At 31.3% G+C, this 25,639-nt stretch overlaps 1 protein-coding gene across 2 annotated transcripts; it reads left to right on the top strand.

The window, feature by feature from the left end:
- Positions 1-22,615: 22,615 nt before the first annotated feature.
- On the top strand, positions 22,616-25,168 carry LOC109795899 (heavy metal-associated isoprenylated plant protein 39). Of its 2 annotated transcripts, XM_020355464.3 has the most exons (3): positions 22,616-22,952; positions 23,439-23,514; positions 24,545-25,168. In XM_020355464.3, exons 1-3 carry the CDS (start codon positions 22,947-22,949, stop codon positions 24,931-24,933), a joined length of 471 nt encoding a protein of 156 aa, XP_020211053.2. In that variant the 5' UTR covers positions 22,616-22,946; the 3' UTR covers positions 24,934-25,168. The 2 variants fall into 2 exon arrangements, with proteins under 2 accessions (XP_020211053.2, XP_020211060.2); XM_020355471.3 differs by lacking the exons at positions 22,616-22,952; positions 23,439-23,514 and adding an exon at positions 23,558-23,937.
- The last annotated feature ends 471 nt before the right edge of the window (positions 25,169-25,639 follow it).

Below are 25,639 nucleotides of genomic sequence, written 5' to 3'. Positions count from 1 at the left end.
CATCAAATATCCAATTTTGAATTAGATATATATTAATTTGTTGACACCGTCACATAAATTTAAAGTTTTATATGCATCGCTCAATCACTTATTCACATAATCTTTTAAGTCAAATCCACCGATAAACTCTAGAATTTGCTTGAACAATGGCATTTTGGGAACACTCCAATGGTTGCTTCACATGCCTGAAAATTTTCCATAGATATTTAGACTACTGCTAAAATGATAGGACTGGTTACTGAAATGTAGAAACATGTGCCCTCATTCTTTGTATAGATATTTTGTAACATGCATTCTTTTCTAAATTGTGTATCAAAATTTAAATAGTATTGATCGAGCACTCGGTTGTTGTAATATATATATATATATATATATATATATATATATATATATATACCTATTCAGTTTAATAATTTATATTTTATATTAAATTTTAACAATTAAAGTGTTGAATTTAAAATTTTTAATGCATAAATTAAATTTATAAATTTTTAAAAAAATTTAAAAATTATTTGATACTCCATTTCATTAATTCAAATCAATGTATAAAGTAATATTTTATGATTATACATCAATTTGAATTAATGAAATAAAATATTAAATAATTTTTAAATTTTCTAAAAATTTACAAAATTGATCGATGTATTAAAAATTTTAAAATTTAACGATTGGATCGTTAAAATTTGATGTTAAACATAAGTTATTGAACGGAGTAAATATAAGTAAATTTACTCTTGAAGTAAAAAATTTTTTCCTCTCTTTATATAGACATGATCAAATTGCATTATAGATTGTGTGAATTATACTGTTTTGTAACCGTTGAGTGAGCATTTTTCTGTAGACAAATTCTATTATAATAACGATCCTTGTTTATTAGAACTTGCAACCAATAGTATGAAAAACGAAAGAAAGCACGAGGTTATAGTGAAATGCAAATAAAACATACAAAAATATATTTACTTGCAAATGAAACAATCTTCTTCTATCAAGGTATTGTATCTATACTATATAAAATAGACTATCAATCACTCTAATGCATTATTTAGATTAAAAAAATATATTAATAGACATTAATACATAAAAGATTAAAATGATAATTTTTGCTTTGTGAATTAATTATAAATTTTATTTTATTTCACTCTATTTTTTTTTTATTATTTTCTTATTAAATTAATTTCGATTGATGACGCTCTACCAAGGTGAGGAGGATACAGTTTCCCTGACTTCTCTGTTATTCTTGGTCACTGCCATACAATACCGGACTATACAACTATGGAGATTCTTACTGAATGGCTTTCTGCAGTTGGTGAAATAGAAAAATTAAAACATTTTGTCGAAGGGTATCAAGTTTCCTAGTATGCTAAAGCTAAACCATAAAGAATGGTATTTGTTTTTGAACCCATTTTTAAAACACCTAAGCTGAAATAAAACTTGAATTGTACATCTCTTTAAGGTTAAATTAATTTGTAAGTACCTATAGTTGTATTAGAGTTTCAAGTAGGTTCAGACAATTTAAAAGTTTTATTACTTACAGACTCTTAATGGTTGTATACAACCATTGAAAAATAAATTTAGTTGATCCTTAATGGTTTACAGTGTCTTAATGGTTGTATTACTGTTCAGGAAAATAGTTACAAAATTTTGTAATTTATAACGATCTAAATCAAAATGTAGAAAAGAAGTGTGAAGACTTATTTAAATTTAAGAGGATGAATAAACTGTTGGCGGAAATGGAGGAAAGGAGGATAAAGCCTAGTGTGGTAACCTTTGGGATTCTTGTCGATCATTTTTGCGAGGCTGGGAGGATTGAGGAGGCGTTGCAGGTGTTTGATGGAATGAGAGTTGGTGTTGAGCCTGATGTTGTGTTGTTTAACACTTTGATTGATGGACTTTGTAAGGCTAAGAGGGAAGAAGATGGTTTGAGTTTGCTGGAAGAGATGAAAACGGGAAATAAAAGTAGACCCAACTCGGTTACGTATAATTGCTTGATTGATGGGTTTTGTAAAGCTGGAAACATAGATAGAGCACAGGAGTTGTTTCGTTGTATGAATGAGGAAGAAGTGCAGCCAAATATTGTCACTCTCAATGCATTGGTTGATGGTATGTGTAAACATGGGAGAGTCTATAGAGCAGTTGAGTTTTTCAACGAGATGAAAGGGAAGGGCATGAAAGGGAATGCTGCTACTTATACTGCATTGATATCTATTTTCTGTGGTGTGAACAATATTCATAAATTGTTTAAATTATATAGAAGAGATGGAATTTTTGTCACTAATTATCATACATCTTTTAGCACGAGAAGTTTCATCATTTCAATTTTTTATGGAAGAGATGAATCTATAACCTCCCTGACCTGATTTGGTTTGGTTATTGGTCTCTTTGTAGCTTACACCCAACTCAGAGAGGTTGGGAATTGATGAAACAGAACTGAAGATGATTTGGCGTGGAGAACTACAAGGAAATTTCTCACACAAGTTAAAATTTATTAGTTTGTTGATCTTTCATGATGAGTCTAATGTATTTCCATATAGATTTCTACAAGTGCCTAATATAGAAGAGCTTTGGGTGGGTTGAAGTTCTTTCAAAAGGAGATTTTCTGCTTTCAAGGTCCTAATGTGGATGATATTGGATCACTATCACAACTGAAACTGAGAATTACTCTTGGAGGCCCTTCTGGAGCTCGTTTCCTTTGACTTGGAAAACTTATGGATTGAGTCCTTTCTCAAAAATTTAGAACACTTGAAAGTAAATTGTTGTTCCCATTTAAAAAACTTGGCACCATCCTCCATATGTTTCTCTGATCTGGTGTATTTGACTGTATTTAAATGCCATGAATCGATAAACTTATTCACATCCTGGGCAGCCAAAAGTTTATCTCAACCCAAAATAATGATGGTAACAAGGTGTGAATTCATTAAAGAGATAGTGTATAAGGAAGGGGATGGATCAAACGAAGATGAGATAATATTTCCGCTCCTCAATTGTTTGATTCTTGAATATTTACCAAACCTCGTATGCTTCTACAGGGGGAATTTAATGGAAACTTTATGTCCAGGTATTGGGGAAATAGACAAGATGTTACGAATTAATAAATTTCAAGAGAACCCATGTTATCCTTTTGGAAATTGATCTCAACTCTACCATGCGAAACTGGAAGGCATTTCGGTTAAGGGAAGTGTTCAATTTTTGTATTGAAAATTATTATTGTTGTTACAAAACACCATATCAATGTGTGTCAATCTTTTCGATGGTGGATGCATTGTATTTGTTAAGGGGTATCTAATTCACCTGAAAAAAAAAAAAAAAAAGAGTTAAGCAAGCCTATTACAAATGATTAGTGCAATTAGGAAAATTGTATCAACAATCTTAAATTTTATAATCTACTACAAAATTGTTTGACCTCATTTTTACTTAGTTTAAGTTACACAATCCCATTTTGTAGCAATCATTTCATATGTAACTTTTTTAATTAGGAAAGGTCATTGAATTTATGAGATTGCTTTATGAACAACTCCAAAACTTGTAGGTAGATTTTGGTTCTCTAAAGAGGTAAAGGAAGCTTGCGTTGAATTTTCTTGCAGCATGCATGTTGAGTGTTTTATGTTAGAATCACTAATTTTAGGAGATGTTGTTGGATTCAATGGTTGTAAAGTTGTGGTTGGAGGTCCTTGGGGTTGGGGACATTTTGAAGATGGTCACTCCTTGATTTTTGTTTTGCATGTTGATTTTGATGATGGAAATGTGATGTATAAATAGTATAAATGTTGTGTGTTGCCATACTTGTTGTTGGATTGTCTATTTTTCTGGGGAATTGGATAAAATCTGGAAACTACATTGTGTAGGAATTGATGTTGCGTTGGGCATGCCTTCACCGTGTCAGACATAGTTTAACTAGAGGGTTCTCCCTTTCTCCACGTTGGGTACAAAATAGTGTTGAGTTTGAAGCCCCTCTTGATGAAGATCTTTGTGAAGTTTGAAAAAGAAGTTTTAGTTTTGATGTAGCTAGATCTAGCTTTGTTTAGCTTTGATTTAGGTTGCTTCATTTTATATTTTATGGCCTATGTGAAAAGGGTATTGTATTGATTGTTAATTAGACTTAGGCATGAATGTGTTTACTTATCATGATTGATTAATTGTTAAGAATAAATCTTGTTTTAGTAAACATAAAATTCAATGTTTCTCATTTCATGTGAAAACATAATATAAGAGATTACAAAGTGTTTTGACATAAAATGAAACTTGGTTCATTCAAAAGAATTCAAGATTAAGTCAGGTAATAAATTACCATTTGAGATAATAGATTACTGAAGTTTAGTTTTAAAGTGGAATTCAAAGTCCTCTCTATGATAATAGATTACCAATTGAATCAATAAATTACCATGGTGATTTTTGAGTGAAAATAAGTGAAACATGTTGAAAGAGCATCGGGTTAATCGATTACCAATATCTGTAACCAATTATCTCTACTCAAAACTAAGTTTTATGGTTCCTTGAACATGTGTTAATCGATTACCAAGATTAGTAAGCAATTACCACAATGCTTGTTTTCAATCTGATTTCATTTTCATTAAAGACTGGTAATAGATTACCTGCTATAGTAATAGATTACTACTGTTATGAATTTTTAGTGTTGAAAACTTGTTTGTTCTATAAATATAACTCTTTTCATAAAATTAAAAGAAGGATGACACGTATGATTAGAGAGATCAAATAAAGGAAAAAGAAAGATTTTCTAATCTGAAAAACATTTTGAGTGAAGATCAAATCAAAATTTTCAAAACAATCTCAAGAGCAAGTTTGAAAAGTAAGAAAGATGTCTTGATGGAAAACTTGTTGGAGACCCGGATTGATGTTGAGTTCCCTTCAAGCTCCTCCCTAGATCTTGAACTCCTTGATCCTTCCTGTGCTTGGTTAAGGCTTCCTATGGAGGAGGAAGCCTTAAAGCCACCACGGTTGGTGGAGGAACACTCCCAAGAGGCGCCACTCCTTGAAGAAGAGATAAGCCCCTTCAATTCTCACCACACTCTTCTATGGAAGGGATAAGAGAATTGGATAGTATCAAAGAGGTTTAGGGACTTTTAGAAGAGAGAAAATCTGAACACAATTCAGAATATACAATCTCAATTAATCCAAAAGTGTTTTACAATGAAGTAAAAACGAAAATATAGGAGTAGGAAGCTTAGAGAGCAAGCTAGTCTTAACCATGGTTCACTAGGAACCATGGTTGGGTCTAGCTAAACCGTCCAAGGTTAAGAGGCTTGGAGAGCAAGTTTCTCTCTTAGCTTGCTTGGTAAGCTTGCTAAGGAGAAGCTTGTGCTTCAAGCTTCCAAGCTTGAGAAGCACCAAGCTATTTGGCCAAGTGTGAACACAAGTGTGAACACAAAGTGTGAACACACTTCTAAGGTGGGCGGCCCATTGGATTTAATTTACTCCATCCGGTTTTAAAATGGTTAATTTGGTTTAGTTAGGTTCATTCAATGTGAATGGAACCTAGCTAAATCAAATCTATGAAAAATTAGGAGTAAAATGAGTCCAATATGTAAATTTTAGCCCAAGACCACCTTTGGCTAAATTGCTAGGAGCACACTCTAGCTTACTAAGGACACTCTCTATTTTGCTAATGCCACTCCTACTAGAAAAACTAAAAAGAATGTATTTCTAGGTTAGGTTAAATGGAGTCAAAGTGTCCAAGTAACCTACCCTTGAAACAATATACAAAAGCTACTAAAAAGGAAAATAAAGTGCCTCACAAATACAAAGGCAAAAATACACCTATACAAGTATCTACAAGTATGTACAATGGAAACTTCTTAGCTCAACCTTCACCTTTCTTGGTCTTACCTCTTCCAAAGGGATCCTTGGAGATTAGATTTCCATCATACCCTCCCCCTTCGAAAGGATTTGTCCTCAAATCCAGTGGTCCTTCCACAAAGATATCATCACCTACAATGAAAACATAAAACAAAGCATTAGGAATGACATATTCATATAATATATGTGGAAAGTGCACCCTATGAGGAATTCCTGCTATAATCCTAGCAAGGGTCCTTAGACTAGGAAGGATAGGTTCTCTAAGCATAAGAATAGGATCCTCACTATAGTGTAGTCTAAGTGTAAAACTAAATCCTAAAAATGTGAAAGTGCTAAAACTATAAAAAACTAAGGAAGTAGTCCTATATACTAAGATATCTTGCCTAAAGCACCCTATGTAGTAACCTAGGCTTCTACAAGAAAACAAAGTGAATATAATAAGGAAACTACCTAGACAACCCTTGATCATATTATATGTTAGATACATCATGGAAGAGGGTGTAAAGAGTTTAGAAAAGTCATAGAATCTAATTTGGTCTTGAAGGGAAGTAGTAAAATTAAGTTCAAAGAAGTTTGAACTTCCCTTAAGATCAAAAGTAGAAAATAAGACACCATGAGATGTATCTAATAAACAATATAAACCAAAGGTTGGGTGCTTTATTAGAAAAACTAAAGTAAGAGAAGTCCTAAATAGACAATGGCTGTCTACTTTGGGCACCACCAAAGTAGTAGCATAAGAAGTAGAACTAGGTGAAGTCCACTTCTTCTTCACAAGACTAAGAACTTGAGATCCATTATTTTCAAAAATATTTACGTTGTGGATCTTAAGCTCTAAGTCTGTGGCAGCAATAGAAAAAGAGTTAAAATCTTTGTGAAGAAGAAAAGTCTTTTTGCAATCATTTTGAATTAAAAAGTGACTTTCCTTTTGCATAAAATTTTTGGAGGAGACACTATCCTCCTTACTCTTTTCCAAGAGTAGTGTCTTTTTTGTATTGAGAAGGTAAAGAGGTTGTTCATGATTTATTGAAAATTGACTTCTAGGAACAACTTCTTTGGTAGGGACACTTCCTTCCAACTCTATAACCTTCCCTCCCTCCTTCTCAAGACTTAAGAGGTTTTGTTTTTTTTCTAATTTTTCCTTTCTTTTTTCTTCCTCAAATTTCTTTTTCATGACTTTTTGATCCTCTAACACTTGGGAAGGTGTAAGAGGAATCAAAGTATGTTTCTTGCCTAGATGGACTAGGCGAATTTTGTTGCTAACACCATCATGAATGGCTTTTCTATCATGTTGCCATGGCCTTCCAAGTAGAATGTGACTTGTATCCATTGGAATGACATCACAGAAAACTTCATCTTGGTATTTTCCAATGGAGAAAGGCACACTTACTTGTTCCTTAACTTCTATATGTCCATCCTCATTAAGCCATTGAAGTTGATAAGATTTAGGATGGGCTATAGTAGTTAAGTGAAGTTTATCAACCAACCTTTGACTTACAAAATTATTACAAGAGCCACTATCAACAATGAGAGAACATGTTTTCTTGAAAATTTTGCATCTAGAATGAAAAAGGTTCTCTCCTTGTGATTGATCTTGTTCTTTTAATTGGTTGGTTAATAACCTTTGGGAAATTAATAGATCACCATCACATGGTGTTTCCTCATTTTTATGTCTATGGGACCTATAGAAGGCCCTTCACCATCATGTCTTTTGGGCCTAGAAGGCCCATGACCTTTATTGGCATGGGGTTTGCTAGTCTCACCCCCCACCATAAGCTTATTCAACAATTCTTTTATCGTTTCATTGTTTTTTTCTTTTTCTATTTCTTTTCTCCTAATATATCTCTTAAGTTCTCTAAGTTCTTCTTTAGTGCTCTTATGAATTCTAGGAGAATGATGACCATGCACACTATTCTCATGAGAATGATCACTCATTTTGCAAGAGTAAAAGGTTTTCAAAAATCTTTAAGAATTTTGCAAATGAGTGATAAGGATTTTCACAAAAGAGTTTTTCTTTTTGGTGTAAGACTAAGTATTTGGAGGCCTAAGTACACAAGTTGCACTATCAAGGGAGGTGAGCTACAAAGAGCCACTTAATAACCAAGCCTTTTCAAGTGGAAATTACTAAACTCCCTTATACCTTTCTTACAAAACAAAGTTTTCACACAAGCAAGCAAAGTAGTTGTGTGTGTGTGCACGAAACCCCTAGTAGGCAAGGAAGCCTTCTAAATCGAACTTATAAGCTAAACAAGTAAAAGGAAAGCAAGTAAAGCATATACTAGTCGTAGGGTCCTAATGTGGAAGTCCAAGTGGCACTTGAAGCTTTTTGGGACACTTCCACAAATCTAAACGAAGTATGAAAGCAATAAAGCTAGGCGTGTCCTAATGGAAGCCCAAATGGCACTTAAAGCCTTTGGGGACCCTTCCACAAGTACTAATCCGAGGCTAAGAGTCTTTATTTAGAGCTATTTAGGAAGTGGTGGGACTTAAACAATGACCCAAACAACCACTCCTAAATGTAGGTTTGTATACAATAGCAAAATTAAACAAAACTAACCCAAGTAGGGTTAAAGAGTTACAAGATAAAGGAAACAATCTAAAACAAGTCTTCTTGAAGAATTTTCCACCAAGGGCAGCTAGGACAGGTTTGGAACAGCCTTGAAGTCAAGGAGAAGCTTCCCAAATTGGTCTCCACCAAGCCCTCCAAATCCGTCACAAATTTCTTCAAAAACCATCACAAATTTGTCTCCAAATCCGTCTCTAATTGTATCCTAAAATTAAAAACAATTCTTGGCTGCAAAAACAACAAACAAGTGAGCCTATCCAAGGTGTTTCACTCAGGTTTGGTGTACCTCAATCTCCTTCAAGTATAAGCTCCTTTGAGATTAGCCAATATGTCTCAATTATTCCTTCCTTCCAAGTGTGATGGCTTGAAAAAGGATTATGGCTTCACCAAGGCTTAACAACCAAAACAAGAGAGAGTAGAGGCCAAGGAATGAAAACTGAAAAGCACAATTTAGAAAGGCTACACTCTAATATGAATTTGATATGACAAAACAAAAGAGAGCCAAGAAGACACAAAGCAACAAATAAGGGCAAATTTCAAAAGGCTAGCACACAAAAGGATTAAACCTAAGAATGGCACTAGAATGGATTACAAAAACCAAAATAAAATTTGTGCAATTGTTTTGATGATTTAAAAGTCTTTTTCCAGCCACTGGACAGCAAGCAAACCTCACAAAAATTCACACAAAAATTCAAGGCCAAGTGCTACAAAATTTGCTTTGTTTTCACTTTAATTTTTCTAGGTTTTCTCTTTTGTTTTCTTTTCTTTTTCTTTTCTTTTTGTCACTTTTCTTTCTTTCTTTTCTTTCAATACAGAGTGTAAGCACTTCAAACAGAGGCCAAACAATTAATAAAGAGGTTTCCAAGTGGTGGAGAAAAGAAGAACAAGAAGAGTAGAAGTGTAAGTGTACTAGTCAAAAATTTCAACACAAAATGTTACTAGTTTTAGTACTAGTTTGTTATCTTCTTTTGTACACTTTAATTTTCGTTTTCAATACACTTCTACCTCTGTTTTATTTTATCAAAACAAGCACAAGACACACTAGGAATTGCTGGTCACAAATTGCTAAGAAACTATTAGCAAAAGAAGTTCACAAAAATTGACTCTAGAACATGTTAGGTCTAATAACATGCATTGGAATCTTTTATGAGCACACTAAGATTTATTTAATGTTCAACCAGCAATGACACAATTCAAGAACAGAGGTTAACACATTAAGATTCAAAAAGAAAAAGGCACAACAAGGATTTAATGACAAGTACAAGAACTATACATGACTCTAAGACAAAACTAGTAGATTAAGAAATGTAAAAAGCTTGTAATCTTATTTCTTTTTAGGGGTTTTCTTTTAGTCCGAATTTATAAGAGTCCAAAGGGAGATAAAAGCAATCCTAAAACACTCAAAAAGACATACAAAGAATACCTAAAGGCACATACAAGGATTGATTCACAAGAAATTATAAAATGAATCAAGAAAAGCAAGACAAGGTGAGTGTGTTCTATAGATTTATATATGTGACACAAGAACCACTCAAGGCACACAAACTCAAGACTCAAAAAGGAAATACATGGAGGAACAGTAAAGACACATAACAAGATGATATTGGACAAACAAACACAAGACAAAAAAGCATAGGAACGAATTTACCAAGGAGACCTAGCTCTGATACCAAATGATGGAAAACTTGTTGGAGACCCGGATTGATGTTGAGTTCCCTTCAAGCTCCTCCCTAGATCTTGAACTCCTTGATCTTTCCTATGCTTGGTTAAGGCTTCCTATGGAGGAGGAAGCCTTAAAGCCACCACGGTTGGTGGAGGAACACTCCCAAGAGGCGCCACTCCTTGAAGAAGAGATAAGCCCCTTCAATTCTCACCACACTCTTCTATGGAAGGGATAAGAGAATTGGATAGTATCAAAGAGGTTTAGGGACTTTTAGAAGAGAGAAAATCTGAACACAATTCAGAATATACAATCTCAATTAATCCAAAAGTGTTTTACAATGAAGTAAAAACGAAAATATAGGAGTAGGAAGCTTAGAGAGCAAGCTAGTCTTAACCATGGTTCACTAGGAACCATGGTTGGGTCTAGCTAAACCGTCCAAGGTTAAGAGGCTTGGAGAGCAAGCTTCTCTCTTAGCTTGCTTGGTAAGCTTGCTAAGGAGAAGCTTGTGCTTCAAGCTTCCAAGCTTGAGAAGCACCAAGCTATTTGGCCAAGTGTGAACACAAGTGTGAACACACTTCTAAGGTGGGAGGCCCATTGGATTTAATTTACTCCATCCGGTTTTAAAATGGTTAATTTGGTTTAGTTAGGTTCATTCAATGTGAATGGAACCTAGCTAAATCAAATCTATGAAAAATTAGGAGTAAAATGAGTCTAATATGTAAATTTTAGCCCAAGACCACCTTTGGCTAAATTGCTAGGAGCACACTCTAGCTTACTAAGGACACTCTCTATTTTGCTAATGCCACTCCTACTAGAAAAACTAAAAAGAATGTATTTCTAGGTTAGGTTAAATGGAGTCAAAGTGTCCAAGTAACCTACCCTTGAAACAATATACAAAAGCTACTAAAAAGGAAAATAAAGTGCCTCACAAATACAAAGGCAAAAATACACCTATACAAGTATCTACAAGTATGTACAATGGAAACTTCTTAGCTCAACCTTCACCCTTCTTGGTCTTACCTCTTCCAAAGGGATCCTTGGGGATTAGATTTCCATCATGTCTTCTTGAAAAGAAATTCAAGAACTTCAAAGATTATTGTGCTAATCTCTGTTGAATATCACTCTACACATCAGGTGTATCAATTCTGATCTTTAAAACATCTTTTTTACTACTGGGTATGTGACTCTTTGAGATACGGTGTCTTAAGAAAGAGTTAAGAGAAATCTTGAGATAGATTCTTTTAAGTGAATTCTTGAGGTGCAAGAATTTAGTGTTCATGTAATCTTGTGGGATCAAGATTATGTGATTTAGATTTTAATATTGCTTGTACTATTTGTAAAGTATATTATAGTGGAATGACTAGATTTAACAGGGAGCTAAGTCTAAAACTGGATTCTCTCTTAACCTTCATACCTTGTTATAATTCATGTTGAATTGATAAAAAGGAATTTTAAGAAGTGAAAGAAATGTTTTCTTGAATATTATCAATTATTGATTTGGAAAAATCTATTTATGTTATATGCAATTTGGTAATAAAGAAATAAGGTAATTACTAAAATCAATTTGGATTACAATATTTATTTCGCTATGTATTAAATATGATAAATTGTATTCTTGATTGAATTAGTAATATGAATGTGATTTACTAAAATTGGTCTAAGAAATAAAGAAATTAAAAAGAGAGTTGAAAGACCATTAGAAGCCGTCTAAGCGAATAATCTATTCAACCCCTTTCTAGATTCGTGTTCTACCCGGGACCAACAAATAGGTGGTGCTAAATGTGAGAAGAAGGAATAACCTTAGGTTGGACTAGTGTCAGGCATGGATTGAACGATGCCTGGTGTGAGAAGAGAGACTCGCCTCTACTTAGATTCTCATTAGGTGTTAACAGTGTGACACTAGGCAAGAGTTAGGTAGAGAGCTTTTTGCCTAATTGGGGTTGGTGTGGATTTTACCACACTAGATGCAAGAATGTGTGACACTCTCAACCTCAATCACATCAGGCGTGGGCGAGATAAGAAGCTCACTATTTCGATGGTGTTGGATATCGTTTGAGTAGTGTCAGGCACAACCTACGTGTTGTATATTGGTTGTTTTATGATGAATTATAGTTGAATATTGTTGATTAATTTGTATGTGTGTTGATATATGATGAATATCCGTGTTGTAAGTTGATAGATGAATTAATGATATTATGTTGAGTTGTATGTTGTATAATTGTGAAGCTATAGACGTGTGGGTGAGATACATGTTTAAGTTGAGATACATAAATGTTAGAGTTGAATTAAGTTATTTTAAAAGTTGTTTCTCTTTGGGGTTTATTGAAGTAGTCAAATTATTTCTTAGTTAAATGATTAATAGAGTAAAGTACAAAGTTGAGAGTTAAAATCCCTAACCTAGTATCAGAGGGTTATGGTATTTGGAGGGTAATTGGTGGGTTAATCCCATAGGTGACTTAGTTAAGTTAACTAATATTGTGGTAAGCTTATATCCAAACCATTCTACCTTGATATAGTATCATGTTTCCTTGTTTAAGTGACAAAGCATGAGAAATCAAACTAAATTGTCTATACCTGACTCTTTTATGAGGTCTAACGCTATACTATACTTGACCTAGTTGAGATAAGTGTAATGTTGTGGTTTGATAGAGATAAGTCACTTAAATTGATCACATATGTTGTAAAAGATTTCCTTAGTTGACTTGCATGACAATGTATTAGTTGCTAATATTATATGTTGAGATGTTGATTATAATAAAGTTGGTAAATGTTGAATAAGTTGTTAAGTTGTGAGTTTTATTATTATTGATATATGTTTTTACTACTTTTATTGTATTGATGTATGTTGTTTCTTTCATAAGCTTATCCTTCTTTTTCTTGTGATAGAAATTGTGATAACCATACTTAATATGCAAGTAAGGCAAGATTAGATGGTTAGCTTATGTACGTGATGGAGGTTTTTTGTATGACTCTTCCAATAAAGTCATATTTTGTAACCCTCAATCGGTAGTATATAAAATATTTTGTAGTTGTTTTGTATTTGATGGATATAGTATAATGTGTTGAATTTCATATATAGTGTATTTCATACATTTTATTTATGCATGTTTTCATTTCCACTTTGAAGTTGATTTTTAATAGTAAGTGTTATAATTTGTAATATCCTTATAACTATCCGTACCGGTCTCGTCTCTTGACATCCTTAATCGAAGACTTTAAAAGTGTCATCTTCAATAAAAATATAAATATTTATCAGGAATGTATTCTTTAATAAATTATCATTATTTTTAAATATCAATAATTTCTTCAAACTTGACTTATCCATCAGATGATTATTTTTTATAAATTAAATTAATATTAAAAGTTACATTAAAAATATATAGTTAATATTTCTCTGATTATGCGATACTGTGAGAGAATGACTCAACTACCAGTTCTGGTCGTGTCCAACCTAACGTGCGTATCAGAAATTGGCAATGCATTAGTTGGATTCGGGGAAATTTGATGCCAATCACTTAATCCTAAAAAGACAAAACAAATTTGTGTTTTCTTCACTTATGCAGACAAAGTGTGCGAACATTTTGATGTCATCTTTTGTCATAAATAATAGTGTTGTACTACTTTTTCTTCCGCAATTGCATATTCTCTTATATTTTCTAGGATATTACGTGAAATAACCTGCTTCTTTTACTGCAACAATTTCTAATTATAATCTTACGTGTAACTTGTGTTATTGAATCGCATAAAAAATAAAAGAAAATATCAACTCTTAGGGCTCAAATTCTCATTATTTATAAGAATCTGCGTCTCATTAAAGCTCAAGACGTCGTTACATTCTTTCAACATGGATAGTATATATATATATATATATATATATATATATATATATATGATTATCTTTGGTCCAAAAAGTAGAGTTTGTAGACCCACACCATCTTTAAATGATATTAATAAAAGAGAAAAATGAAAGTTAATATGAGACTAAGTCTCTTATTATTTGTATTTTAAGGGGTTTTATCTCTCTTTTTTTTATTTTATTTAAATGTCGTGAAACAAATAAGTTTATAGGCGCGAATTTAGGAATATTACCCAATGAAGCTTTAAATACGTGTTTAATTATTTTTGAATCGAGAAATATTTTTGAATAATAGTATTATTGGTATGAAGTATTGTTGGTTTAATTAATGACTAATTTTTATCATAAAATTTGACTAATCATTTTTTAAGTAAAATCTTACCTTCATTTATGGGTAAAGGATGAATTAATTAGAAATAAAATATATAGGATACTTTTGAAAGCCAAGCTTCTAAGAGAAAAGGGAGAGACTAAGAAACACCAATGATTATCTTGATTCGCTCTATCAATTAAGAATCACATTCAATTCCTTTACAAAAAGAATTTTTACTGTAACAGTCAAACTTACATGAGTATTCTTAAGGCCTTTGTAAGCTTTTCCATGAAAATAAAGTTTGTTTCTAATAGGTAACTCACTAAATGAGAATATGAAAGGTAATATACAGTATTGTATTTTGTTTACAAGAAGAATGAAAGTGAAAGCTTAGAGTTCCTCTTTAGATGGTTGTTTGTATCACCATCTTCATCGTTGAAGTCTTCCCTTTGTAGCCATGAGAAAGTTAGCCGTTGAAAAAGAGTTTAATTTCTTCTCATTTTGATTTGCTGCAATAAATGCATTTTTTTTTTCTCTTCATGTCTTTAAAAGGATTATCTTGTATTCCTTTGAGGAAAAAGAAAATGTAACATAAGCATTGAACGAAAATTGAAGTTCTATTTTAGTCATTTGCATAATAAATTTTTAAATTAAATAAATTTAAATTAGAAAACAAACATATAAAATAGTTAAAACTGCACCTAATTTTGTCTATTGATAAAAGTAAGAATTTGTTTCCTTTTAACCAATAAGCTCTTGGCCTTCGTGCTTCTTTAAACCTTTAAATCACAACCACACAAATTATATCAATTTCTGTGAGACGCGTAGTGAAAATTTACGAAGGAAAATTCAAAGTAAAATTTTGCAGTCTTCTAGAATTCATATTGACATTCTTCCTTTTCCATTTAGTTTTGGTGGAAAAGTGATTTTTTTTATTTATAAATAACTCTTGGGGTCCCAAAAGCCTCTTAACTAATGTTCTTGGAATAGAAGGTGAGTAGTTGAAAAATTCATTTTCCTGTTTAATATTTAGCTTGGAATGATCACGTGTAAGTACATATGCGATGGTAAGGCATATAAAATAGTCTTATATGTATCTCTCAAAATTAAATAAAAAAAGGTTAAAATAAAACACAGAATTTTTACCAATGTCTTTTCCGCAATATATATCCGGATATAATTCTTTTCAATATTTATTGATAATATTTTCTGTTTAAACCATATAAATTTTTTATAACAAATAAATTTTACAAACTCTTTCCTACATAAAAAATTTGAACTTGAGTAAATGCAACATATATAATTTAACTATGTAGTATTTTGGTTAGTTAATACGAGAATAATTTAATCAATAGTTTGAAAATTAAAAGTTATGTGTCTTACTGTAATAAATATTTAGAATTTTTTTATAATTTATAATAATTTTACTTGATTATAATAAAATTATCTATGAACTATTATGGTAACGACTTATCTCTCTTAATAATTAAGTTGTTTAAAATTTGAATTCTAATTTCAAATATAAAATAAATTATTTTGAAATGAAAATATACACTTTATATTTACTTATAATTTTTAACAAAGATTAATCATTAATTTTGACAATAAATACTTCATTTTTATATTTTGGTTAAAAAAAATTTATTAACCTAATAAATAAAAGATTGATATAATATAAAAAAATATGATTTAAAAAAATATCATTAATTACATAAATAAAACTGTGATAACTATTTTGCACTAATAATATAAATACTCTAAAAAAAATGTTAACCAATCTTCTTAAAATACTTGTTAAAAAATAAAAATAGAAAATCTTTATTGAAAAATATATCTACAAAATCTTTTATATAACTTTATTGTCATTTACATTTTTCAATTAAAAATTTCTATATATGTTAATTGCTTAACCAATATCGTAAAAGTACCTATCATAATATATATATATATATATATAAATAAAGGAGGGTAATGTGTCTGATAGTCAAGTTTCACAAGTGGTGCATGGTACACCATGAATTTTAACCCTAAGATACATCTAAACTAATAGACCATTATACACCTTATCATACTAGATCCAAATTTCTGAATTTTTTATTGAAATAATTTTTTTTTTAAATTATCCAAAAAAAAACACGTGTTACGATGCACTGACATAGCTGCTGTTCACTTTCAGAATGGGCCGTTCTGAAATTAGAACGGCCCGTTGTAGGAGAAAAAATAACACATGAATAATGGCTCAGAACGGGCCGTTTCAGATGAAAAAAAAAACACGTGATCACTGGCTCAGAACGGGTCGTTCTGAAATCAGAACGGCCCGTTCCAGATTCAAAAATAACATACGAATAGTTAAACCAGAACGGACCATTTTGAATTTGAAACGGCCTGTTCTAACTACATATTTGTCATAAACACTTTTTTTAAGCAAAATAATATTTTTTTTTCATTCTACTAAATTACATTTAAAATTTAAGTATATTTTTCAATAAATAGTATTTTTCTATTAGAATTAGAGGTTTACATTAATTATATGCGTAAATTTCTAATTCTAATTAGAAAATAACACCAAAAAAAATTTTCTATTATAAATATAATTTTCTCTCATTTAAATTATTGTAAAAATTTGTTAGTTTTAATTTTATATCTCGACATTTTCCTCTTAAAAAAAATATTACCAAATATTTTTAAATTTGATTTACATTAGTTTAATTGCTTTTAAGGTGCATAGACTTTTGTGGTTTTGTTGCCAATGCTACAAACATTAGGCGTTGATTAAATGTCACCTAGTGTGAGGAGAGATAATCATTTTCTGTTTGGATTTGCATTGGGTGCTAATGTATGTGACGTTAAACATAAGTTAGACAAAGGTCCTCTGTCTAATTAGCGGATACGAGAGAATATGAGACTCTTTGCCTCAATGACATTAGGTGCGGGTAGTTTGGTGCTAAGCATGAGTGAGATATGAAGCCCCTTCCTCAATGACATCAAGCATCCTATGAATGAAGCCCAAAACTAGGCCTAATAAGCTTAAAACCCAAAAAGTCTTATATTAAGGCCCATAATACAAGATCAAACAATATAAACTCCTATACTACCAAATATACGAGAAAGGCGGTCATCCATGTAAAGCCCAAGTAAAGTGAACCCTAGGCCCACCAAATCCATTGGGCTCACTAAGCTCAGAAGCAGTCAAAAGCTCAAAGGCCCATGAAGTTCAAAACTAGGCCCAATAAGCTTAAAACCCAAAAAGTCTTATACTAAGGCCCATAATACAAGACCAAACAATATAAACTCCTATACTACCAAAAATATGAGAAAGGTGGTCATCCATGTAAAGCCCAAGTAAAGAGAAACCCAAAAAGTCTTATACTAAGGCCCATAATACAAGACCAAACAATATAAACTCCTATACTACTAAAAATATGAGAAAGGTGGTCATCCATGTAAAGCCTAAGTAAAGAGAACCCTAGGCCCACCAAACGCATTGGGCTCACTAAGCTCAGAAGCAGTCAAAAGCCCAAAGGCCCATGAAGTACAAAACTAGGCCCAATAAGCTTAAAACCCAAAAAGTCTTATACTAAGGCCCATAATACAAGACCAAACAATATAAACTCCTATACTACCAAAAATATGAGAAAGGTGGTCATCCATGTAAAGCCCAAGTAAAGAGAAACCCAAAAAGTCTTATACTGAGACCCATAATACAAGACCAAACAATATAAACTCCTATACTACAAAAAATATGAGAAAAGTAATCATCCATGTCAAGCCTAAGTAATTAAAGAGAACCCTAGGCCTACTAAATCCATTAGGCTCACTAAGCTCAGAAGCTGTCAAAAGTTCAAAGGCCCATGAAGCCCAAAATTAGGCCCAATAAGCTTAAAACCCAAAAAGTCTTATACTAAGGCCCATAATACAAGACCAAACAATATAAACTCCTATACGACCAAATATATGAGAAAGATGGTCATCCATGTAAAGCCCAAGTAAAGAGAATCATAGGCCCACCAAACCCATTAGGCTCACTAAGTTTTGAAGCAATCAAAAGTCTAAAGGCCCATGAAGCCCAAAACTAGGCCCAATAAACTTAAAACCCAAAAAGTCTTATACTAAGGCTCATAATACAAAACCAAACAATATAAACTCCTATACTACAAAAAATATGAGAAAGGTGGTCATCCATGTAAAGCCCAAGTAAAGAGAACCCTAGGCCCACCAAACCCATTGGGCTCACTGAGCTCAGAAGCAATCAAAAGCTCAAAGGTCCATGAAGCCCAAAACTAGACCCAATAAGCTTAAAACCCAAAAAGTTTTATACTAAGGCCCACAATACAAGATCAAACAGTATAAATTCCTATACTACCAAATATATGAGAAAGGTAGTTATCCATTTAAAGCCTAAGTAAAGAGAACCCTAGGCCCACTAAACTCATTGGGCTCACTAAACTCAGAAGCTGTCAAAAGCCCAAAGGCCCATGAAGCCCAAAACTAGGCCCATATTATATTTATAGTAGAAAATTTTGTTTGGTGTTATTTTCTAATTAGAATTAGAAATTTACGCATATAATTAATGTAAACCCCTAATTCTAATAGAAAAGCATTATCAATTGAAAAACTATACTTAAATTTTAAATGTAATTTAGTAGAGTGAAAAAAAAATATTATTTTGCTTAAAAAAATTCTTATGACAAATTTGTAGTTAGAACGGCCCGTTCCGAATTCAGAACGACCCATTCTGGTTTAACTAGTGATGTGTTATTTTTTAATCTGGAATGGGCCGTTCTGCTTTCGAAACGGGTCATTTTGATTTCGGAACGGACCGTTCTGATTTCGAAACGGGCCGTTTTGATTTCAGAACGGGTCGTTCTGATTTCGGAACGGGCCGTTCTTATCCATTCGTCATGTGTTTTTTTTCGTCTAGAACGGCCCATTCCGATCTATTATTCATGTGTTATTTTTATACGTGGAACGGCCCGTTCTGATTTCAGAACGGCCCGTTCCGAAAGTGAATAACAGTTATGTCAGTGCATCGTAACACGTGCTTTTTTTTGGTAAATTAAAAAAAAATAATTTCAGTCAAAAAGTTGAAAATTTGGATCCAGTGTGATAGGGTGTATTGGTAAACAATAGGCTTAGATGCATCTAATGGTAATTTTTCATGGTGCACCCATACGCCACTTGTAGTAATGGTCCATGAGAGAATTTACCATAAAGGAGTGTTTACTTCAAAAGTAAGTTTATCTAATCTTACTCTGTTTAATAACTCATATTTTATATTAAATTTTAACGATCCAACCGTTAAATTTAAAGTTATTAATGCATAAGTCAAATCTGTAAATTTTAAAAAAATTCAAAAAGTATTTGATACTTCATTTTATCAATTCAAATCAATATATAAAATAATTTTATGATTATTCGTTAATTTGAATTAATGAAATGAAGAATCAAATGATTTTCAAATTTTTTAAAAATTTGCAGATATGATCTATGCATTAAAAACTTTAAATTTAACAGTTGAATCATTAAAATTTGATATAGAATATGAGTTATTGAATAGAGTAAGTCTAGGTAAAATTATTCTTAAAATAGGTAAATGAATGATCGGTTAATCTTAGGGTGGTGTATTGTTTTAGGATTTCGTAGGATTTTAAAAGACTTTTTTTGAGTAAAAAAGTCCATTGGTATTCAATCAAGATTTTATGTCACTTAAAAAACAATCCATTGGTATTAAAAAATATAAGGATTTTAAAGGATTGTTGTGAGAGAGGGATTTTGTAGGACTTTCTAGTGTTATCTATAAATACCAGATTCATAAAACAATCACATCCAAACCCATCGGATTTTGAAGGATTGTTTGAAGTGATTTTCAAGTGTTTCAAGAATTTTCAAGTGATTTTTTTTATCTTTTTTTTTCTATGCTGCTGTCTTAGTTGGAGGAAGAACCCTTTCAGCATAAAAACTGCAAACTCTCTCCTTCCCTTGAATTTGTTACTCTTATCCCTCCTCCTTTTATGACTCAACAATTATTTTATTTTTTTTACTATGAATTTTTTTATTATTTTTATATTGTAAAATTAAGATTTTTTAATATTTAAAAAAAAAATTAACATAAGACATTGCAGTATCTAATTTTTTAGGATTTAGGATTTATGCCTTCATTAGCTTATTTTTAAAAAAAAGGAAATATTGTTAAAATATTTGTTAGAATAATTTACATTTATAAATATCGTTAAAAATTATCATATAGAAAAAATTATCTTATGTTTCTATATTTTCATTTTTACATATTGTTTTTATAATGACTGAGGTATTTGATCCATTTGGATAGTCAAGATATATTCGATCTTGTATGATTAGTGTGCTTATAAAAATAATAATATAATTTTATTGATTTTGTCTCTTATCCATAATTATTTATATAACTAGTTTTCAACATATATTGTTTTAGTAATTCAAATGGGAGATTCACAAGAAAATAATAAAGAAAAAGGAAAAGAGAAATAAAACTATGAAGCTTGGACCAAGAAGGATTCTGATGAATTATTACAATTGATAGTGGATGCTATAAAAAGAGGATAGGATATTATGAAAAATTATTATTATTATTTATCTAGACACTATTGTTTTTTTTTTGTTTTTTTTTTTATTTTTATCTTTGACTCTTTTTAAATTTGAATGTATGATTTTTTTTTAAATCTTATCAAATGTCAAAACTCCACAAAATCTCACATAATCCATTACAATCCTGATTTAAAAATCTTTCAAAATTCATTAAAATCTTGATTTTAAGTCTTGTAGAATCCTACAAAATCTTAAAAGTCATAAAAATCTTGCAAAATCTTTTAAAATCCAAAAGATTTTTTTTAACTAAAAAAATCTTTTAAAATTTTAATCCAATATACCTCCCTTAAAATATTTATTAGTAGCAGTTAAATTAGAGGTGTAGCTTAGTTAAATTTTGTGCGGAGGGCTTGGGCTGTCCTAGGTAGCTAGCAGCCATAACCAGCCAGTCAAAATGTCACCTGCTGCTGCTATGCTACTCGTGGAGCTTGTGATCTTTCTACTTTCTACTTTTGATCTTCTCATGGCCTACAACTCTTGACCTTTTCTATAACAATCAATCCTGTCGTCTTCCAATTTCATCTATTTTTTGTTATATAAATATTTTTTTAATTTTTTTATGGACATTAAATAAAGTAAGATGTTAGTATTAGATTTTGTAAACATTTATAAAGAGTCCATAAATATAAAAAAAGTTGATGATAAAGTTGCGAAAAAATTTTCTATTAAAATATCAATTTAGTCTTAAAACTGGCTTTATTTGTAAATTAATCTTTTACATTCAAAAAATAAATTTAGTCTTTAATTTTGATTGTAAGTAATTTGGTCCCGAAAATTGACAACAACATAAATTAATTTGATTTTCAAAATTAATACTTATTTAGTTGAATTTTTTTTTGGTGATTAAAGGAAGGAAACAACAAAAGCAAAAAAAAAAAAAAAAAAAAGGGACAAAACTATAGCCTTAGCATCAAAGGTAAAAACTTAATCTTTGTGAAGTATTGTCAAACAGTTGGAAAAAGTTATTTGAGAAGAGTCACATTTAACTAAAAGTTTGCATAAATATATTTTATTTATTTATTAAAATTATAATGTCTAATACCAGAGTTTGAATTTATAATTTGTATATATTACTCTAACTTCTTTTAAAAATGTGATTTAAAGAGACATTTCAATTCTTATTAAAAGTTCTCAAATAGGACTTGACTCTCAATCTAAATTGGAATAATTTAGTTTTAATTAATTTATTTTTAAATTTAACATCCATCGATTAATCTTATTCTATTGACTAAAATGATTAAAGATAAAATTTTAATTTGATTTCTTAAATACTTTTAATATGTTGTGAAAACAAAATACTTTTAATATTGTTTTCTTACTAAAATTGAAGATTGATCTCGATGATTTATATACCTTTTGAATGTATTTTTTTTATTATATGAATTATCGAATTAAAATTTTAATTTAACTAAAGAATAATATTAGAAAAAAAATGTTTTTATACCAAAAGCATCGGTGAAACTTTAAGTTTTGTCCATTAAGCAATGGTTATTAGCATAAATAATCAAAATAATTACTAAAGATCTAAGTCAAAGATTAAATTAATTAAACTTAATGATATAAAATAAAATGACTTAGAAATACTAATTTCAACATTACTTTCTACTTTGCTTTGTAAATTAAAATAGCCGATAATTACAATTCTGGAACTATCTATAGTTAATTTCCTTCTTTTTTTTTTTACAAATTTTTATTTTCCCATAGTTTCTTTCTCTAACAATCATTTTCATCCTCCTTCACCCTCTATCCTTTTCTTCCTTTTCTGTTATATCATGATTTCTTATCATTTCCTTCATTCTCTTTTCTTCTCTTTCAATTATTCTTTTTCTTTTTCAGCCATTAAATGTTAGTATTGAAAAATTTACAACGTCAGAAATGCATTAGTATCATTTTACACCTGGTCAATAAAAACAAACATATTCATATAAATACTTCTACTACAGATTCCATCTTTCGTTCTCTGACACTTCCTTCTTCAAACCAAACTTTCTTTCTTTTCCATCATAGCATTATTAGTATTTCATACCCTCTTGACCTCTCTCTGCACCAACGCATTTTTTTTCCCATTCTCTTAAACACTCCATCTTCTCTCTTCTTCTGATCTGCATAAATATAAAACATGAAGGTATTGTTCAACTTGCCAATTTTGGTTCTTCTCTGCTCTTCTTACTTGCTTATTCATTTTCTAAAACTGGATAATTTTCTCCTCTTAACTTTATTTCATTGTTGATTTTCCATGAGCTTTATACTTTTCCCCTTTTGTTCCTTTATTCTTTTCACATCCTCTGTTTTCTCCTTTATTAATCCTGATTCAAGGATCTGGGGTGGCCTGAAAAAATTTGTATATTCCCTTCATCAGAATCCTGGTTTTGGATTTTCAACACCTGGGTCTGTATTTGAGGTGGTTGAGATCACATCTTTTGCAATATATAATGACCTTTTGGGTTGTAGATAAATATTGAAGGTTTTAAAGTGTCAGTTTTTTTTTTTTTCTTGTTCAGATATTGTATGTTGTTGTTCTGTAAATATTCTTTCACAGTTCCTGAGTCAAATGTTCTGTTTATTAATTAATTAGTTTGTGGGTTAAAGAAGTTCCTGATTTTGTTTACAGAAGTTTGTACTCAAGTTAGATTTGCATGATGACAAGGATAAGCAGAAGGCATTGAAAACGGTCTCAACTCTTTCAGGTAATGAATAATTTTGTGGTTCACTTTGGGAATTCGGATCGTTTCTCCACTATTTTTATCTTTTTTTATTTATTTAAAATTTAGCCTTCATTATCTTGAAAATTGAATTATTAGAACCAGTCAACAGGGCAGTAGTAGAGGGCTGCACGTCTCTTACTCTTACATCGGTGTCTTTCTTATTTTGTCTAAGATACTTGGATATCTAGAATTGTCGGTTCTGGATGATCAAATCGAGGGTATGAAAGATAACAGTAAAGATTAAAAAATACTAATACTCAGATCTTTACGTTCCCAAGTTTCTCATGTCATGTATATTTATAGCTATTCTGATTATTCTATATCAAGTATGTAAGTTTTAAGATTTGGGTATATTGCTATCTTGTAATAGAATGTTTTTCCGGGTCAATTGGAAGATACTCAAGGGTACCTCATTCTTTCCCTTAAATCTTACCTTGTAACACCATGATGATCCACTTAATTTTCTTTCCACTTGAGGAAAATATATGCTTAATCCGCTACATAGTTTAGATAAATTGATATCAAGTAACAATAAAATTTTAATTTCTATAGCTGAAATAGATCAAATAGGCTCCCACTCTAAATCAGACAAAGTTGTGTGATACTGATAGGATGTCAACAAATTTTTCTAGGTTATGTTAAAATTACAGTGGCTTTTGATATATGTTTGAGAATAAATCATCTTAGAATGTGCATTAATCTGATAACCACTAGGATGGGTATGGGGATAGAAAGATGGGATAATATGCAAAAAAGTTTTATTTTCCAGCGTTACTGCTGATACCGTAATTTTTACTGATTAATGAAACTCTTGAAGTGAGAGTTCCTGGCCATGATAGTTTATTAGTTTTTGTTTGGTGATTTGTTTCTGATTGGGTTGCCTCCTTATGAAGTTCTGGTTGATGATTTCCTCTGCATCAATGCTCATATAAAGAAAAACATGAGTACTCCTTAAGAAGTTTTGTTTCAAAGAAGAAAAAAGTGCTAATGACAAGTTTGTTCAACATGTTAGGAATTGATGCGATTTCCATGGATATGAAAGAGAAGAAATTAACAGTGATAGGGACAGTGGATCCGGTAAGTGTGGTGAGCAAATTGCGCAAATACTGGCAGACAGACATAGTAGCAGTAGGACCAGTGAAGGAGCCAGAGAAGAAAGAGGACCCCAAGAAAGGAGAAGGCAAGAAGGATGGAGAAAAGAAAGATGATCAAAAGAAGGAAGATGGCAAAAAGGAAGAGGGAAAGAAAGAAGAGAAGAAGGATGATGATAAGAAGAAAGAGCCACCCCTAGATCCTGTTTTGGAATGGGTAAAGGCTTATAGGGCATATAACCCCTACATGACCACACACTACTATGCTCCAAGCATTGAAGAGAATCCCAATGCCTGTGTCATTTGTTAAGGGAATTCAAGGACATACTTTTTCAACATGTAAATAATATGGTCATGCCTTGTTCAGTTGTTGGGATGTTTTCTTTGTGTAGAGAAGCAGCAATAAAATTTTGGGGATGTAATTTCATTATATACTTTTTTGCTGTAATATATAGTTGCTATTTGAATGGATCATCATCCACTAAATTAATGTAGCGTGTATGTTTGTTTAAAATATTATTTGAAATAAAAAGGCCTTTTTTTTTGTGGGGTTGGGTGAGGGGAAGCAGCCCCAACTCCAGATCTATTGGCACATCTCAACCACTCCAAACCACAAAGAAAATGCCTTTTTTTGTTAGTCCGTAGCATTGTCATGTCTTTCTTTATGTGGGACATGGTGGCTGAAAAGCATAGTACCCCATTAATTATTGAGGTTGAGATTCTTTTCCATTTCAGAGCTTTGTCTTTCTCTCCAATTGTCACACATTGAAGAAATTATTATATGGTTGAGAACTTACATGACACATAATTGATTGTTACCTTGATGCACTGCAATTGTGATTTAGAGAAAAATCATGCAAGTTGTGGGGCTCGTTTGTCTCATTGGTTTACTTCATGCATGATTATAGTATATAGTTTGGTGGTAAAAGATTATGATGGGTATAAAATTATAGTGGATTCACCGCAAAACAACTATTTTATACCGATCCAGATAGTTAAGTGCCATGATCTCAAGT

The sequence above is a fragment of the Cajanus cajan genome, chromosome 3 (genome assembly GCF_000230855.2).
Source record: "Cajanus cajan strain Asha chromosome 3, NIPB_CcT2T_4, whole genome shotgun sequence".
Lineage (NCBI taxonomy): Eukaryota > Viridiplantae > Streptophyta > Magnoliopsida > Fabales > Fabaceae > Cajanus > Cajanus cajan.
Note: the sequence above shows the minus strand (reverse complement) of the source record. Positions and strands in the feature narration are given on the sequence as shown.